Source organism: Cnephaeus nilssonii (genome assembly GCF_951640355.1).
Source record: "Cnephaeus nilssonii genome assembly, chromosome: 15".
NCBI classification, from domain to species: domain Eukaryota; kingdom Metazoa; phylum Chordata; class Mammalia; order Chiroptera; family Vespertilionidae; genus Cnephaeus; species Cnephaeus nilssonii.
Window position 1 is genome coordinate 14,224,893 of NC_137086.1, and position 19,647 is coordinate 14,244,539.

The 19,647-nt window shown below is 41.6% G+C and overlaps 1 protein-coding gene across 3 annotated transcripts in view; it reads left to right on the forward strand.

The window, feature by feature from the left end:
- Positions 1 to 19,647, forward strand: part of LCLAT1 (lysocardiolipin acyltransferase 1) — a 199,703-nt gene that overhangs the window by 106,820 nt on the left and 73,236 nt on the right. For all 3 annotated transcript variants that reach the window (XM_079792736.1, XM_079792734.1, XM_079792735.1), the window contains exon 2: positions 8,035 to 8,203. In XM_079792736.1, the coding sequence (XP_079648862.1) occupies positions 8,039 to 8,203 (165 nt within the window). In that variant the 5' untranslated portion in view covers positions 8,035 to 8,038. The remainder of the gene's footprint in view (positions 1 to 8,034; positions 8,204 to 19,647) is intronic.

Sequence of the window (19,647 nt, forward strand, 5' to 3'; positions counted from 1 at the left end):
CTGTTTGGCTTACTTTTTAAAAAATTTCTTTTGGTGTTTTGCTTATTAAGGAGTACCCTTTTGTCTTCAGAATATCTTGAATATAAATTCTAAAATAAAAGTTTTAGTGATTTTCTGACATTATACTTTAGCAGAGACTTTTATAAAATATTTAGCAAAGTAAAGATGAATAAAGTCACTAATGGTGACATTCTTTCAAATTTATTTTTTAATTAATGATCTGCTTCCTAAGAATTTCAAGTGATTTACAATAAGACATGTGATAATGCCAATAAGAATACAAATAAAAGGTTGTAAGAGGAGAAGATAATTATGACATAATCTTTGCTTCTGGAATTGAATGTTAAATTTAGCTATGAGCCTGTCTTTTGAGACTTGAAAGGAAAACAAATTCAGTTCTCATTGGGAAATGAAGCATACCATTTTATCAGGCGAGACAGATGTGTTTATGTTATTAAATTGTGAAAAATGCAGAAATGTTCATCAGAATCAGGTCATGTAAAGTAACATGCATTTGGGGATTTAAAAATGTATTGGAGCCCTAACCGGTTTGGCTCAGTGGATAGAGCGTCGACCTGCGAACTCAAGGGTCCCAGGTTCGATTCCGATCAAGGGCATGTACCTTGGTTGTGGGCACATACCCAGTAGGGAGTGTGCAGGAAGCAGCTGATTGATGTTTCTCTCTCATCGATATTTCTAACTCTCTATCCCTCTCCCTGTCTCTAAAAAATCAATAAAATATATTTAAAAAATAAGTAAAAATGTATTGGATTAGAAAGAAATTAATTAGCTCATAAGTATTTAACTTACATTCATCTAGTTTATAAGAATAGTACACAAAGAGCATTTGACTTAAATTATTTAATTAATGAACACAGTTAAATTCTTTTATATTGTGGAATAATCTCAATCAAGCTGTGATTATTTTAGCTATATGTTAAAACATTTTTATTTTCATTGCTAAGTGATCATTTTGCAGTAATCTATCCTATATAATAAAAGCCTAGGTGGCGTCATGCCCTCACGTCACGTCCTCGTGCAACATCGTCACAAGATGGCTGCCACAAGATGGCTGCCACAAGATGGCCAGCAGGGGAGGGCAGTTGGGGTGAACAGGCCAGCAGGGGAGGGCAGTTGTGGGCGATCAGGCTGGCAGGGGAGGGCAGTTGGGAGCAAACAGGCCAGCAAGGGAGGGCAGTTGGGGGCAATCGGGCCGGCAGGGAGGGCATTTGGGGGCAATTGGGCCACCAGGGGAGGGCAGTTGGGGGTGATCGGGCCACCAGGGGTGGGCATTTGGGGGCAATCGGGCTGGCAGGGGAGGGCAGTTGGGAGTAAACAGGCCAGCTGGAGAGGGCAGTTGGGGGCGATCGGGCTGGCAGGGGAGGGCAGTTGGGGGCAATCAGGCTGGCAGGGGAGCGGTTAGGGGGCAATCAGGCTAGCAGGCAGAAGCGTTTAGGGGCAATCAGGCAGGCAGGCGAGTGGTTAGGAGCCAGCAGTCCCAGATTGTGAGAGGGATTTCCGAATGCCAGTTTAGGCCTGTGGGATCAGGCCTAAACTGGCAGTCATACATCCCCCGAGGGGTCCCAGATTGGAGAGGGTGCAGGCCGGGCTGAGGGACCCTCCCATGCATGAATTTCATGCACCTGGCCTCTAGTCCTATATAATAAAAGGGTAATATGCAAATAGACCAAACGGCAGAACAACCGAACAATCAATCAAAGCGTAATATGCTAATGATATGCTATGGCTGCTCAACTGCTCGCTATGACATGCACTGACCATGAGGTGGCAGACAGTCAATTGGTCGACCAGTCGCTATGACATGCACTGAGCACCAGGGGCCAGATGCTCCGACCGGTAGGTTAGCTTGCTGCTGGGGTCTGGCCGATTGGGACTGAGTGAGATGGGCTGGACACACTCTGGAGCTCTCCCGCTGTTTCTCCCTGGCCCGATCATGCACTGATGGGGTCCCACAGCCTGGCCTGTGCCCTCTCGCAATCTAGGACTCCTCACGGGATGTCGGAGAGCTGGTTTCAGTCTCATCCCGCAGGCCACTCCCCTTGGGAGGGCGCCAGATGCAGGGCTCATGGCTGGTGAGCACTGCTGCAGCGGCACAAGCGTCTCCCGATCAGAACTGATTGGGCGCGAGCCCGCGGCAGGCACAGTGGGTTCGGGATGAGCGGGAGCAGCAGGTAGGAGATAAGGTGGTGTTGGACTCTGGGTTTTGGCCCAATCCCTGCAGAGCACCCAGAGGGACCCCACCCATGCATGAATTCGTGCACTGGGTCTCTAGTGTGTGTGTGTATGTATGTGTGTGTGTGTGTGTGTGTGTATGTGTGTGTGTATATATATATATAATCTATCTCCTACCTAATAATAGACAAATATGCAAATTGACCGTACCTTCGCTATGCCCATGATTGGCCAGGAGGCGTGGGGGGGCAGGACTCGGGGTGGCTGATTGCGCCATGGCTGTGCTGCGGCACAGAAGTGGCCTCTGGGGCAACAAGCTCACGTCCCGCCGGGGACCATTAAAAGCGGGGCAGCTGGGTGCCTGTCCGCTCAGGCACCAGGCCTTTCAGAAGCCTTCGCCGCGCCGGAGGCTTCTGAAAGGCCTGGTGCACCAGCAGACAGGCACCCAGCTCCCCCGTGATCGAAAGCAAAAGCGTGTAGGGGACCCTACACGTGCATGATTTAATCATGCACTGGGCCTCTAGTATATATATAAAAGCTTAACCGTCTGACCAGTAGCTATGACACGCAATGATCACCAGGTGGCAGACGCTCTGACCAATAGCTATGATGTGCACTGTCCACCAGGGGGCAGATGCTCAACGCAGGAGCTGCCGAGCTGCTGTGACTTGGCAGCTGTGGTTCTCGGGTGATGCACCTGGAACCAGAGAGTAGGGAACCTGATTCTGGGGTGCATCATCTGAGAAGTGCCCTCTTGAAATCTGGGACCCCTTGGGGGATATCGGAGAGCCAGTTTTGGCCTGATCCCCGCAGGACAGGCTGAGGGACTTCACTGGTGCACGAATCCGTGCACCGGGCCTCTAGTTATTACATAAGCAACAATTGACATTGGTTTTTACACTTTTATTATATGTATTTGATTTTGGCATCTGAATCAAAACCAACATGTTGCTTATTTATTTTGGAATAGTATTGGGAAACTCATAAACTTGTCTCATATATTTGTCTCAGCTGATTCCCAAGGATTGTTTTTTTCTGATAGTATTTAATTTGGGATTAAAACAAAGGTAATTTTAATCTGGATTAATTATGTTCTTGATATTTTTATAATTAAAACATTTAAAATTATAAAGTAATGCATGTTTATTCTTTATAAAAATTAGGCTAATATAATAGTACATGAATTAAAAAGTAAAAGTTCTGTTCCTTTTCTGTTTCTACTAAAGACTGGAGAGAAGCTGCCTATGTCTTTTTTTTTAATCTTTGTTGTTGAAAGTATTACATATGTTTCCTTTTTTCCCCATTGACCTCTCTCACCCTGGTCCCCCTATTGTCTGTGTCCATTGGTTATGCTTATATGCACACAAGTTCTTTGGTTGATCTCTTAACACCACCCACCCTCCCCTGCCTTCTCTCTTGAGGTTTTCCAGTTTGTCCCATGCTTCTATGTGTCTGGGTCTATTTTTGTTTATCAGTTTATGTTGTTCATTAGATTCCACATATGAGTGAGATCATGTGATACTTACCTTTCTCTGACTGGCTTATTTTGCTTAGCATACTGCTCTCCAGGTCTATGACATCATAGAGGTACATCTATAATGTCTTTTAATCCAAAGAGTCCTGAGCCTCAGGAAGCAAAGCTGAGGGTGGTAGGAACACAGATAATTCTTGGCCCTGTGTAAACAAACTTTTAAGCACTTATGGTCTTATTCTATTTGTACTTTGAACCATTTTGTACATACGTGGTTAAGCTGTAAGTATTGGTAGAGATTTGGTAATATAAATATTATCCAGGTAAACTTGATTTTGTGTTATGGGATTTAACCTGTTTTGTTGTTTGCCTGAAATTTTTTAAAGCATTATGACATTTGAAATAGTATTTGTTTCATGTTGTGATTATTTTAAAATATTCAGAGGTCTTGATCACTGGAATATCTTTTTTTAACATACATTTCAGGCCATTATCATTTTCATAGTTTAATAATTTTTCCAATAGCTTTATTATCCTGAGGTAAACCATATATTTTCTCTAATATAGTTTAGGTTGTAAAATCAAATGTTTCATTATTTTAGACTATGTTTCCAACAGTTTAGTTTAAAATATCAGTATTATGTTCTGGTTATGAGGACCCATGAAAGTACAGCTGTCCCTTGGTACCCAAGGGTTTTAGTTCTCTGGAACCCTATGGATATAAAAATCTGAGGATCTTAAGTCCCTTATATAAAACTAGTGGCCCGGTGAAATTTGTACCACGGGGGTGTGTGTGGGGGTGTCCCTCAGCCCGGCCTGCACCCTCTTCAATCTGGGACCCCTTGGGCAGTTGGACATCCCTCTTGCAATCCAGGACTGCTGGTTCCTAACTGCTCACCTGTCTGCCTGCCTGATCACCCCTAACCACTCTGCCTGCTGGCCTGCTCACCACCTACTGCCTCCCCGCCAGCCTTCTCACCCCAAATGCCCCCCCTCTGCTGGCCTGATCACCCCCAACTGCCCCCCCTGTCCGGCCTGCTCGCCCTCAACTGCCCCTTCCCCTGCTGGCCTGCTCGCCCCCAACTGCCCCCTCTTGCTGGCCTGATTGCTCCCAACTGCTCTCCACTGCCAGCCTGCTTGCCCCCAAATGCCCCCCCCCCCCCGCCAGACTGCTCGCCCTCAGCTGGCCCCCCTGCTGGCCTGCTTGCCCCAGCTGCCCCCCTGCCGGCCTGATCACCCCCAACTGCCCTCCCCTCCTGGCCTGATCACCCCTAACCGCCTCTGCCTCGGCCCTGCCACCATGGCTTTGGAAGGACATCTGGAAGGTCTCTCGGTCTAATTAGCATATTACCCTTTTATTAGTATAGATAGCTCAGTATTTGCATATAATGTGTGCACATTCTCCCATATGTTTTAAATGTTTCCTAGATTACTTATAATACCAAATGCAATTTAAATGCTATATAAATAGTTGTTACACTGAATTGTTAAGGGAATAATGGCAAGAAATAAAATCTGTACATGTTTGTACAGATATGACCATCATAGGCTTAACTACATTGTACACTTTAGAAACAGAGCAACATTATCTATCTCCCCTGAATATTTTTTATCCGCGATTGAATTCACAGATATAGAACCCACAGATATGGCGAGCTGACTTATAATCCTTTGGCAAATTAGGAAAAAGAGTGAGGAGTCTGACTTCTGTTTAACCTTTCAGCTCAGAACAAGCCATTTTAAGAGTAATTGACCAAACATATTACTTTCAGGTTCTAAGGTAAATAATTAACATTTCTAGATTAGAAAACTTATGTACACTGTAAAATTGTCATCATTGTTAGGCATAGTCACCCCTTAGGAAGCTGTTCTGCAGTTCTTAGTTCATTAAGTCTTTTTGTTATAGTAGAATATAAAAAACTTTGGAATATTTTAAGATTTTGTGTTGGATAATATCCTGGAAAAGAAAATACATAGGTTTTTGTTAATACTGATAAGCAATTAAAAAAGAAGGCTTTATAAACTAGACAGCTTTATTTTTGGAGGTTAGACATTTACTCTTGTGAAAGTATCAATTTTGAATGTACTGAAAACTTGTTAGACCAGTAGGGTAAGAGGGTCACCTCTATGGTATTCAAGCTCTTATATCCTTTATCAGAGCCTATTCTGTAGCCAAAGCATGTCAAACTCTTGGCCTGTGGGCCACATGGGCCCACAGCGAATATTTTTTGCAGCCCAGGTAATATAATGGTATATAAGAAACGTTTTAATAAAAATTTTGTGACTTAATTTTTACAATATCCTGCTATACATAACTAGAGGCCCAGTGCAAGAAATTCATGCATTGTGGTGGGGGGGGTCCCTCATCTTGGCTTGCGCCCTCGGGGGATGTCTGACTGCTGGCAGTCGCAATTTGGGATGCTGCATGCATCAGTGACCATACTTTTCATACAGGTGAAAGGCATCTTGCTTTTGTATGGGCAGTTACATTATTTTGCCCTGGTTATAAAAAGTACTACATAACATGATCCTTCTGAGGCAGTAGTACCATTTTCCCCATCTTATGGGTGGAAAAACTGAAGCAGAGAGAAGTTAATTAAGTAATTGGCTTTGTCACACAGTTATAAGTGTCAGAGTCAGGGCTGACCACAAAAATGTGCAAGCCAGAGTCCATGCATGTCATCACTGCATCATCCTGTTCTTTTCAGTGTTAGAGTAGCCTTGCCAGGTTTTAATTTTTAAATCTAAGAGACTATTCCCAATATACAGGGTAGGGTCCCTAGGCCTGGCCGGCCATCAGGGCTGATCTGTTGGGCGACTGGCAGACAGGGTGATCAGGGGGCCCCCAGCTGGCACCCGCCTTGGCTGGTGGCCTGGCACCACCCGCTGGCCAGCCCCGCCCCCTGATCGCTGCCGCGGGTTGCCTCCCTCTCGGGTATTGGGGGGAGCAGATGTTCAGTGCACGTCATAGCGATCAGTCATTCCGCTATTCAGTTGATTTGCATATTAGGGTTTTATTATACAGTACTAGAGGTCCTGTGCATGAAATTCGTGCACGGTGGGGGGGGGGGGGGCCCTCAGCCCAGCCTGCACCCTCTCCAATCCGGGACCTCTCGGGGGATGTCCCAGGGATCGGGCCTAAACCGGCAGTCGGACATCCCTCTCACAATCCTGGACCACTGGCTCATAATTGCTCACCTGCCGGCCTGCCTGGTCACCCCTAACTGCTCCTTCCTCCCTCCCTCCCCCCGGCCTGATTGCCCCTCACTGCCTCTGCGTGCCGGCCTGATCACCCCTAATTGCCCCCACCCCCACCGTCCTGGTTGCCCCTAACTGCCCGCCCCTGCCGGCCTGGTCGCCCCCAACTGCCCCCCCCCCGCCCCCCGCCGGCCTGGTCGCCCCTCATGGCCCCCCCACCGGCCTGGTTGCCCCACACAGCCTGCTGTTCAGTTGTTTGGTCGTCCCTCACTAACCCCCCTGCTGGTCTGGTCATAGGCAGCCATCTTTGTGAGGGCGTGATGGTCAATTTGCATATCACCTCTTTATTACATAGAATTTTTTTTAAAATATATTTTATTGATTTTTTACAGAGAGGAAGAGAGAGGGATAGAGAGCTAGAAACATCGATGAGAGAGAAACATCCATCAGCTGCCTCCTGCACACCCCCCACTGGGGATGTGCCCGCAACCAAGGTACATGCCCTTGACCGGAATCGAACCTGGGACCCTTGAGTCCGCAGGCCGACGCTCTATCCACTGAGCCAAACCGGTTTCGGCTATTACATAGAATTATTAATAATGAACTACAACGTTCGCTAATGACTGATTACTATAATTATGTTGCATTCATTTCCCTTACGCACCTTACACGCAGGCGCACCATTTCTCTCCAGTAATACTAGCAGCAAATATTTTAGCAGCCAATTGCCACGTCATTAGTCTTGGACTGACTTGTTTGATGTGCGCAACAGGAAATATTTCGCTTTCAGAGAACAAGAAAAATAGGTTTATTTGCATTACGCTTATTAATTTGTGCAGTTATTCAGTGTCTGGTAAGTTAATGTTCAAGAAAAAATAATTTTTATTAAAATGTTCTATTTTATGTGAATGATTACTCATTTATTTCAGCCCTTTGTATTCAGCATGTCTCTATTGAAATAAACCTATGTTTCTATGAAAATTGAAGCTTTTTTTTTTTTTTGCGGCCCACATAAACTTAAACCTTGTTTATTTGGCCTGTGTTAGCCTTTGAATTTGGCATGCTTACTGTAGCCCTCTCATTAAAGGTTATTATATGCATCATTCTGAAATTGAATTTGAGCAATTACATATATAGTAATGAAATATACCTTTCCTTTTTATATCTTTCAGAATCATGGTGTCATGGAAAGGGATTTACTTCATACTCACTCTGTTTTGGGGAAGCTTTTTTGGAAGCATTTTCATGCTGGGTCCCTTTTTACCTTTGATGCTTGTAAGCCCATCCTGGTATCGCTGGATCAACAACCGCCTTGTGGCAACCTGGCTCACACTTCCAGTGGTAAGTTACACACTAGAGAAGGAAACTATCAAAGTGGCCCAATCTATAGATTTTTACTTTGTTAGAGTCAGATTTAGTCAAATGTTAGATTTAAGTCTTTCCTGTTATATAAGAGGTGCATTAGAATTTAAAGTAAAACAAAAACTAGAGAGAAAAATAATTGTCCTTTGAAGTAAAATATCTAATTGAGACATTTATATTTTAATTTCAAAAATTTTTTCATTGAGATATGCTTTAAATATAGCAAAATATACAAATCTAAAGATACAGATTGAAGAATATTTGTATCATCAATTTTGCATTTCCATTTACTTTACAAAACAATGACAAAAATTAAGATTTAGATAAATATTTTTTAAACTCCTGATATTGATGTGATTGCTTTAATTCTTCCCAGTAACCACAAAATTTAAGAATAAAGTTGTTTCCTATCTGTGGGCTAGGTCAATAACATCTGTAAGGTGAAAATACATATAAAACATGTAGTGGATTCTTGGAACTGCCAGGTATCTCTGCAAGGTGAGTGCATGCTGCTGTGAGCGTACTCCCTCTGATCCTGAGCTGGGGACTCCCAGTAGGATTCCAGTCCAGACTCCTCCCTTGTCTGGGACTGCAGAGGCTTCAGCCTTCTCTGAAAATGGACATGTATGCAGTTGTCCTTACCTTGAATAGGCTGTCTATCCTTCGTGAGTGTTATGTTCCTTCTTTTTCCTGAGCAACACCTAGAACTTACTATTACTGGTTCACTTACTTTTTATGGTGGGTGTTATACTCAAACAGGAGAACTAGAAAGGAATCCTCTTCATTTGTTGAAGGGTCTTCTTTACCTGCTTCTTTTGAATTGAGTTGTCTATTTCTCCTCAAGCAGATGCCATTGTTATGTTTGTAGAGAGGAGAGTATCATGCTGATGGTATGGACCTCTCAGGTAGAGGTTGATTGGGAAATATTTCCAGACGCAGTGGTGGTATACCTACCTTGATGGAGCAGATATTCCTTAAAAGTTTCCTGTAAATTTAATTTTAATAAATCATTTACAGTGTGCCCTTTTCATATTTAAAAAGGAATCCTCTGATGAATAATTTTTGAAGTTAATTTGTTCCTTGTTTACAAGATTAATTTGTTTTAAATTATAGATATTTGTCTTATGAAATGTGATACTGTTTAACTAGAAGTAGCCCCCTGCCTCTCTCTGTTCTCCTTCCTCTTATCTCTCTTCTGTATTTGCACTTGAAGCTGTCTGTTTTACAGGCACAGGGAAAGAGACAGCATACTTGTAGATAATAAACAATTGTGGTATGGTTGCATATTTAATTCAGTTATAAGGAGAAGAATGAGAAGATTTTGTTGAAAGGAAAAGTCAAAGTAAAAATTCCAGGATAATGATGATCAGAGCTGCTGACCACTTTTGTGGCAGATACTGTGTTTAGGAAGATGGCTTCATTTCAGGTGCCACTGTTGTCCCCATTTTATAGAACAGGATATAGAAGCTTTGAGAAATTAAATAATTTGCCCAAGGTCACACACAGAAGCAAATTATTTAATCACAGATAAGATTAAATCCAGACTGTCTGCTGACATTAGAGCCTTAAGTGATAGGATTCATCAGACTCACATGGAGCCTTAACAACTCTTCAGTGGTAAGAAGTTCACAGATATCTCTTGATTGTTTCAGAGGGGCGTTTGGAGTTATTTTGAGCTGGGGAATGCCTGTCTAGAGGAAAAATATCTGAGAAACGGATAACTAGTAATAAAATCGGTCTCAGTAATGTGATGATCCCCTCACAGTGGAGAGGAAAGTTGGCAAGAAATAGTTGTAGAAAGCCTTCTCTTTTGGTCGAGAAGCAAAAGACATAGGTTGCTGAAATACCTGAAACAAGGTACATATTAAAATATTTGTTGGATGAGTAGACAGACATAAACAAGTTTCAAGGTCAGACTGCCCAAACTTTGGTATCAGAGTAGGCTGGCTTCATAAAGCGAGTTGTGCAATGTTCTCTATTTTTGAAAGAAAATTATATTTATATAATTTTTTAAATTATGGTTTAAAAATTACCTAATGCAACCTTAGTGTATCACAGTCCACTTAGAGTTAATATTTACTGCATCTTGTAAAATGTAAGAACCTTATAATAGTGTAGTGCATTTATTCTTACATCCTTTGTGCTGTGTTATCATACTACATCAAGCATGTCAAACTCGCGGCCCGTGGGCTGTATGCAGCCCACAACAAATATTTTTGCGGCCAAGCCAATATAACGGTATGTAAGAAACGTTTTAATAAAAATTTCGTGACTTAATTTTTACAATATCCTGTTATACATAATTATTAATAACGAACTACAACGTTTGCTAATGACTGATTACTATCATCATGTTGCATTCATTTCCCTTACATGCCTTATGCACAGGCACACCATTTCTCTCCAGTAATACTAGCAGCAAATATTTTAGCATCCGATTGCCATGTCATTAGTCTTGGACAGACTTGTTTGGTGTGCGCAACAGGAAATATTTTGCTTTTGGAGAACAAGAAAAATAGGTTTATTTGCATTACGCTCATTAATTTGTGCTGTTATTCAGTGTCTGGTAAGTTAATGTCCAAGAAAAAATATTAATTTTTATTAAAATGTTCTATTTTATGTGAATGATTACTCATTTATTTCAGCCCTTTGTATTCAGCATGTCTCTATTGAAATAAACCTACGTTTCTATGAAAATTGAAGCTTTTATTTTTTTGCAGCCCACATAAACTTAAACCTTGTTTATTTGGCCTGTGTTAGCCTTTGAGTTTGACATGCTTGAATTACATCTACTTACAAAATTACCTCCATAATGCAATGTTATAACTTCTTGCGTTAAATAGTCATGTCTTTTAAAGAAACTAGAAGAAAAAATATAGCCTCTATTTAAATATTTTTCATATCTAGTGTTCTTTATTTTATGTATATTAGAGTTTCCACCTAGTGTCTTGTCCCTTCAGCGTAAAGAACTTCCTTTAGCTTTTCTTGTAGTGAGGGCTCCTGTAGCTGAATTATTTTCATTTAATTGAAATTTTCCTTATTTTGCCTTCACTTTTGAAGCAGTGTTGCTGGCTATAAAATTTATTTTTCTTTTCATACTTTAAAGTTCTGTCTTATGGGTTATTTATCTCTGATTGCTTTTAAGATTTCTCTTTGTTTTTATTTAGCAATTTTATCATGATACATATATCTAAATGTATTTTTCTTTATGTGTAATTTGTTGTGTTTATTGGGCTTCTTAGATCTGCAGGTTAGTTTGTTTTTTTCCAAATTGGCCAATTAATTCTTCATCTAGTTTTTTCTGCTCAATTCTCTCCTTCTGGGACTACAGTTATATATATATTAGATTTCTTGTAGTGTCACACAGGATAACCAAGGTCAATAACCCGTTCTCCTACTGTTTTTCTTACATAGTGGATTTCCGCTTAAAATAGTGTACTTTAAAATTCTAGAATTTATTGTTTCTTGTTGGTTTCATTACTTTCTTGAAGTTTGTCATCTATTTATTATGTGGCCATATTTTTCTTTAAATCAACGGGTGGTAGGTAAGTCTACTACTATTTACTTTGTCTGGGCCGGAAGCAGCAGTCACCTTTTTTTTTTTTTCTTTCCTGTAGGAAATACTTTGCATTGAATATTTGTATGGATCCTTCTTATTCTTTTAGGCAAATTTATTTTTCCTTTCTTAATAGAAGGATTTTTGTTTGTTTATTTTTATTTTAGAGAGAGGGGGAGGGAATCATCTATTGGTTGCCTTCCATATGCACCTTGACAGGATCGAATCCACAATCTGGGTATGTGCCCTGACTAGGAAGTGAACCCGTGACCTTTCGGTTCACGGGACAACACTCCAACTCACTGAGCCACACTGGCCAGGGAAATAGAAGGATGTTTTATTGTAACTTTGGTTTATTGCACATAGTCAGCGGGACCCCTGAAGATTCACCCAACAACTATTAATGTCCACCATGTACCAAACATTTTGCTAGGATGAAATGACAAGCAGGATAGATATGACCTCTATCCTTGTGGAGGTAATAGTCCTTATACCTAAAATTTTTCAAACTGTACATTTACACAGCTACCTTCTTTTCTGGCTTTTATTTGGCTGAAGACTACTTCCTTTGTTAGAGGACAGAAGTTGATTTTCCAGGCCATGAATTCTTAGAGTTGGGTTTTTAAATTAGCTTTAAAAATACGAAGTCCAATATTTCATTATAGCCCTCAAACATAACATTTAATATAAAATATTCATCTTCTGGTATTGTGTAGCCACTGTCACTCGCTTATTTACAATGAGTATTTCTCCATAAAATATTTATATCAGCCTAGCCGGCTTGGCTCAGTTTTTAGAGCGTCAGCCTGTGGACTGAAGGGTCCCAGGTTCGATTCCGGCCAAGGGCACATGCCTGGGTTGCGGGCTTGATCCCCAGAGGGGTGTGCAGGAGGCAGCCGATCAATGATTCTCTCTCATCATTGATGTTTCTATCTCTCCTTCCCCCTTCCTCTCTGAAATCAATAAAGAAATATATTAAAAAATATTTATATCAAATAAAATAAGCATATTTTCAGTTTACATAAAATTATCACGAGTAGATTTTTCTAAAAAGTCATCTACAAACTGTCTAGATATTCAATAATCCCATTTATAGTCATTTATAAAACTAGAGAAATTTCATTTTAGCTTTTCTCAGGTTTTATCATCTGTAAAATAAGGAAGTTAGAGTAGATAATCTCTGAGATCCATTCCAAAGAAAACATTGTATATCGGATTCTAAAAAAAAGCATTTAGCGGTAAATAATTTTTTTGGTAACAGTCATATTTTGCTCCTACACTTCATTTTCTTTAATGTCATCAGTTTTCCACAGTATATAATCTTTTGTTTGTGAATATCATGATTTTGGCAGAACCTCTCTACCAAAAACTTAAGACTCTTGAGGATTTTCTTATAGTTACAACCTTGGTAGAAATCATTGTAATTGTAATGATTTACAGTGTCAATCAGATTTCCTTGGAAAGCCAATATAAGCAGAGTGCTTATTGGTACACACATTTAGTTTCAGGATTGGCCTTACAACGTTCTAGTCATTTAAACATGGCTAAGCTCCTTAGCCTCTCTAAATTTCTCTTTCTTCTTCTGTGAAAAAGGGGGTTCTAATTCTATCAACATGTCTCAGAGAGTTATTGTGACAACTAAATGAGGTGATTAATACAGGCTTTATAAATTATGCAGCAAATGTTTGCTCCTATATTCATTTTAAGGGGTAGGCTAAACTATCAAAGGAAATTCAAAATACAGTGGCTTTGAATAAGGTAGAACTTTATTTATCCTCAGGTCCAGGTTGACAGGGTAGATCTGCTCCCTAATGTCATTTAAGGGCTGAAGATTCCTTCTACCCAGCCTGACATAATATCCTCCTCTTTATGGTCAAGTCCGGTCACTGCCATTTTTTTTGTCCTACTCTGTTGTCAGTGGGGATGGGGAGAAGTCAGGAGCATGTTTCATTTAGATCAGTGAATTATAAGGTCCACATATCTCTCTTGCTCACCCATTGGTAAGAACAGGTAAAAGATGTAATAGAATCTGGGAAATGTAGTTTGTTTGTTTTTTTCTGAGCAGTCATGCACATAATTAAAATGTATTGTTCTGGAAGAAATACTGGATTTTACTGGACAAATTCTGTCATAGCTGCTGCTAACTACTACTAGTACCATTGTTATTACCACAGAATTACATTAAAACTTCAATTACATATACTAGGATGGGTGAAGGAAAAGTGGAGAGAGAAGAATTTTTTAAATATAGGATTCCTCCCGAACCTCCACTTCATGTGAGATGAAATGGAAAATGTGAGTGGTCCTGTGCTGGGTGTGATTCATGTGTTTAAAACAACAAGTAAACTAATCACTTCATCTGGTGGTCAGCAAACTAATCAGGTCCAATATTCAAAGGTACTGGTCATTTGTGAGGCACCTTCCTATGAGATTTTCAAATGTAATTTCAACTGTTCCTTACTTTTGCCTTATTACCTGATTCGAGAACTTAACATATAGGCAAGATTCAACCACCACCATAGTATTATATTCATATACTAGAGGCCCAGTACATGAAATTCATGCATGGGGAGGGGGGTGTCCCTCAGGCCAGCCTGCACCCTCTCCAATCTGGGACCCTGGAGGGATGTCCGACTGCCCGTTTAGGCCCGATGCCTAAACGGGCAGTCGAACATCCCTCTTACAATCCAGGACTGCTGGCTCCCAACTGCTCGCCTGCCTGCCTTCCTGATTGCCCCTAACTGCTTCTGCCTGCCAGCCTGATCACCCCCTAACCACTCCCATGCGAGCCTGATTGATGTCTAACTGCTCGCCTGCCAGCCTGTTTGCCCCCAACTTCCCTCCTCTGCCGGCCTGGTCACCCCTAACTGCCCTCCCCTGCAGGGTTGATCGCCTCCAACTGCCCTCCCTTGCAGGCCTGGTGCCTCCCAACTGCCCTCACCTGCTGGCCATCTTGTGGTGGCCATCTTGTGTCCACATGGGGGCAGGATCTTTGACCACATGGGGGCAGCTATCTTGATCTTGTGTGTTGGAGTGATGGTCAATCTGCATATTACTCTTTTATTAGATAGGATAGAGGCCTGGTGCACGGGTGGGTGCCAGCTGGTTTGCCCTGAAGGGTGTCCCGGATCAGGTGGGGGTTCCCTTGGGGTGTGGGGCGGCCTGAGCGAGGGGCCTGTGGTGGTTTGCAGGCCAGCCACACCCCCTGGTGACCCAAGCGGAGGCCCTGGTATCTGGAATTTATTTACCTTCTACAATTGAAACTTTGTATCCTGTAGCGGAGCCAAGCCTCCTGCTTGCGCCGTGGCTGGCAGCCTTTTCTGTTTGGATTTGTTTACCTTCTATAATTGAAACTTCGTAGCCTTGAGTGGAGGCCTGGGCCTGCCAGAGTGTGTGGAAAGCTTGGCTTCCTCTGTTGCCAGGGAAACCCAAGCCTCCCTTCTGGTAGCTATCTTGGTTGGGGTTAATTTGCATGCTCGCCCTGATTGGCTGGTGGGTGTGGCTTGGCTGGTGGGCATGGCTTGTGTAGCAGAGTGATGGTTAATTTGCATATTACTCTTTTATTAGAGGATATTTGAAAAAACTTCTATTACCCAGCTGTTTAACTCAGTGCCTTGCTCACTAGTAATAGCCTATCAGGCGGAGAGTCTTCTAGTTAAGAAATTTATTGACATCAAATCCCCTATAGGTAGGTTACAGAAAACTGATGTTATAGTTTTGAGATAGTATACATCTCTGTTCAAAGAAATGGAGAAAAACTGTCAAGGTGTCTTTTATGATTGTTTATTTCATATTTTTATAAGGTACTAAAGGGGTTTTTATTTTGAAGCAAATAGGTCACTTTTTATCTAGGAGGAATTTAGTAATTTCCCCCCATGGTAGGTATACTTTATTTTAAGCAATCCCAAACAGTTAAAAATAATTTTTTACTAAAAATAAAAAAATAGGATAAATGCACTTAGACTAATTATTGTTCACAGAAATAATCACAAAATGATTTCATTGGCAAGGCTTTTTTTCCCCCCTGTACTTTTCTTTTTCTTTTTTAAGGAGCACATTTTTTAAGTTAATTGAGGTACTGCAGTAAAAACTTTTCGATTCTTAGATGAAACTTAGTGGTAAACTAGCCTAACTTAACCTGTTGTGCAAGAATCCTTCCTAGAGCAATCTGTGGAGTGAATCTTTCAGTCTCTCTTGGAACATTTGTATAATAGGTAGTGCATGTCTTTTGTATATTTCATTTTTTGATTATACCATTTAATGTAGTACTATTGGAGTCAAACTTTTCATGTGCCCAGAGCATTTAAAAAAAAACCCACGTATTTTATTGATTTTTTTACAGAGAGGAAGGGAGAGGGATAGAGAGTTAGAAACATCGATGAGAAAGAAACATTGATCAGCTGCCTCCTGCACACCTCCTACTGGGGATGTGCCTGCAACCAAGGTACATGCCCTTGACCGGGATCAAACCTGGGACCCTTCAGTCTGCAGGCTGACGCTCTGTCCACTGAGCCAAACCGGTTAGGGCTCAGAGCAGTTTTTGCTTTTCAAAATTAAGTCTTTTCAATCGTCCAATTGTTAGAGTTCTGTCCTTTCACCATAAATCATGACTTAGGAATTTAGAGGTCATTTTCTAACTACCCAACTAGGATACAAGTCTCTTCCACAACCTGCGGATTTCATTCCAGTCCTAGAACAAAAGAGGTGTTCAACAAACACAGACTAATGGATATAATTTCTGTCTAGACTGCTTCTCTTAAGAAAGGGGTGCTCAATGTTTGATGAATGACTTGGGATTGCAAGGCCTTAAGTAGCTAAGGATTTGAGGAGCTGGGCTGAAGCTCTGTCTGAAGACAAAGCAGATGAGGAATGTCACATAGTTGTTCTTACCTCAGATTTAATAAAGATCTATTGGAATGATAAATGAGAGCATAGGACATGGCAAAATCTATTCTGTGATCATGAGGGGAACCTCTTCTTGTAATGTTTTATAGTGGTGGAACTCTTAGAGGTAGTAAATGGTACATAAAAGATCCTCAGAAATTGCTCCTATATTTCTAATTCTAGGAGAAATATTTGCCCAATTAGGTAAAAGTCATGAGAGTTGTAGTTCTTAGTTCAACAGAAGAAATACAGCATTATAAAATTTACAAGATTAGTTTCTTATTGCTGAAGAAATAGTACAAATATGAAACAGAAATAGTACAAATATGAGAACAGTGTCTTTTTGTTTTATCATTTAATCTGGATTATTTGAATTCTAGAGTTCTTTATACACTTTACAGCTATATCTTTGTGTCATGTATTTGTTATTCTGCCTTGCAGGAGCTGTAAATAATGTTGACTAGATATGTCTTGTCTGGTATTAAAAATGATTAATGTGAGCTTGAGATCTAAGCTGCCCAAAAGGTTACCGTATATATAACTTTCAGGCACATTCTGATAGAGTGCTAGATGGTAAGGGAGAAAATGTCATTGATATGCTCCTGGACAAACAGTCTGGAATTTTTTATTTTGACATTTTTCATAATTAAAACCCAAAGATTGTTTTTGGGATCCATAGAAAACATATGTTAGAAATTGCATGTAAAAGGTTAGAGTTGAGGTTTTGAGTTTATAGACTTAAAATGTGAAACTCTTTTCTACAGTACAACACAATTAATAGTCCTCTTCCTCTTTCTAACCAGTTAAGGAAAGGATATCCTGCATTTCAGTTCTTTGCAAAACAGGGGGGAACTGATCCAAATTAACCTTGGATGGTAAAGTCACATGTATACTCTTGGCCAAGACATACAATTTAGTGATTCATTTTGGTAGTTGATGGTCCTTTATACTTAGAAGTAGAAAGAGGTATTTCTTACTATGGGTCCAAGCCTACCAGTAGAAGTCTCTGCCATGATTCTCTCTACCATGAAGTCTTCTACATAGGGACTTAACTTCCCAGAGACTTTGGAGTTATAATTATTTGAGTGCTTTATGGACCCTTTTGAAAATCTGATAAAAACTATAGGCATTTTGCCTAGCAACATACTTGTGTACAATTTCAAGAAAGGGTACATGTTTATTGACCTCTTGAAAGCCATCCTTCTAGAGTTTAATGAATACCAGGTTAAATACCTAGGCCCTAATGTGAATCTTAGTCAAGGAAAAGTAACTTAATGGGGACCTGTGGGATAACTATAGCTGTGTTACCTCAGATGATCTTTCGTTTTTGTTAATCCTCACCTGAGGATATGTTTTTCATTGCTTTTCAGAGAGAGTGGAAGGGAGAGGGAGAGAGAGACATCTACTGGTTGCCTCCTCATACACCCTGGGTTGTGGGGTAGGGAGTGAACCCCACAACCCAGGTACTTGCTCTTGACCAGGAATTGAGCCCATGACCCTTTGGTTTGCAGGCTGATGTTCTAACCACTGAGAAATACCTGCCAGGGCTGATTTCTTTTTTTTTTTATTTTGTTAAGATCTTAACACTGTACTTCCTTGGACATATAACATTTCTAACTTATTTTTTTCCCTTTTCCCTTTAGCTAACATTTAACCTTCTTTTAAAATCCTATTTATTCTTATGTTGAAGTCCTAGTGTTGTTTTGTATCGTAATCTTTAAAAAAGTAGCTTTTTGTGTGAAATGTAACAAACATACTGAAAAGTTAATAAAACATAAACACACACAGTTTAAGAAATAATCCTATCTAATAATAGACAAATATGCAAATTGACCATACCTCCGACACACCCACAAGCTACGCCCACAAGCCATGCCCACCATCCAATCAGAGCGAGTATGCAAATTAACCCAAACCAAGATGGCTACAGCCACAGAGAGCAAGGTTTCCTAGGTAACAGAGGAAGCCAAGCTTTCCGCCTGCCCTTGCCAGGCCTAAGCCTCCACTCAAGCTACAAAGTTTCAATTATAGAAGGTAAACAAATTCAAACAAATGGCTGCAGAATGGAGCTTGAGAGAGCAGGCCAGGGTTGCCGCCGGCAACAGGGGAAGCAAAGCTTTCCGCACACCCTGGCCGGGCCCACCCGCTTAAGGCAACAAAGTTTCAATTATAACCCCAACACAAATGGCTGCGGGCCTCGGAGGGAGCCCCAGGCTTGGCTCCGCTCCAGGCTACAAAGTTTCAATTGTAGAAGGAAAATAAATTCCAGATACCAGGGCCTCCTCTTGGGTTGCCAGGGGGCGTGGCCGGCCTGCAAACCACCACAGGCCCCTCGCTCAGGCCGCTCCACGCCCCAAGGGAACCCCCACCTGATCCGGGATGCCCTTCAGGGCAAACCAGCTGGCCCCCACCCCTGTACCAGGCCTCTATCCTGTCTAATAAAAGAGTAATATGCAGATTGATCATCACTGCAACACACAATATAGCTGCCCCCATGTGGTCAAAGATCCTGCCCCCATGTGGACACAAGATGGCCATCACAAGCTGGCCAGCAGGAGAGGGCAGTTGGGAGGCACCCGGCCTGCAAGGGAGGGCAGTTGAGAGGGACCAAGCCTGCAAGGGAGGGCAGTTAGGGGTGACCAGGCTGGCAGAGGAGGGAAGTTGGGGGCAAACAGGCTGGCAGCAGAGTGGTTAGGGGGTGATCAGGCTGGCAGGCAGAAACGGTTAGGGGCAATCAGGAAGGCAGGCAGGCAAGCAGTTGGGAGCCAGCAGTCCTGGATTGTGAGAGGGATGTCCGACTGCCTGTTTAGGGATCCGACTGCCCACCGGGATTGGGCCTAAATGGGCAGTCGGACATCCCTCGAGGGGTCCCATATTGGAGAGGGTACAGGCTGGGCTGAGGGACAACCCCCCTCCGTGCATGAATTTCGTATACCGGGCCTCTAGTTTTAAAGTATAACTGTTAACCAGATCAAGAAATAAA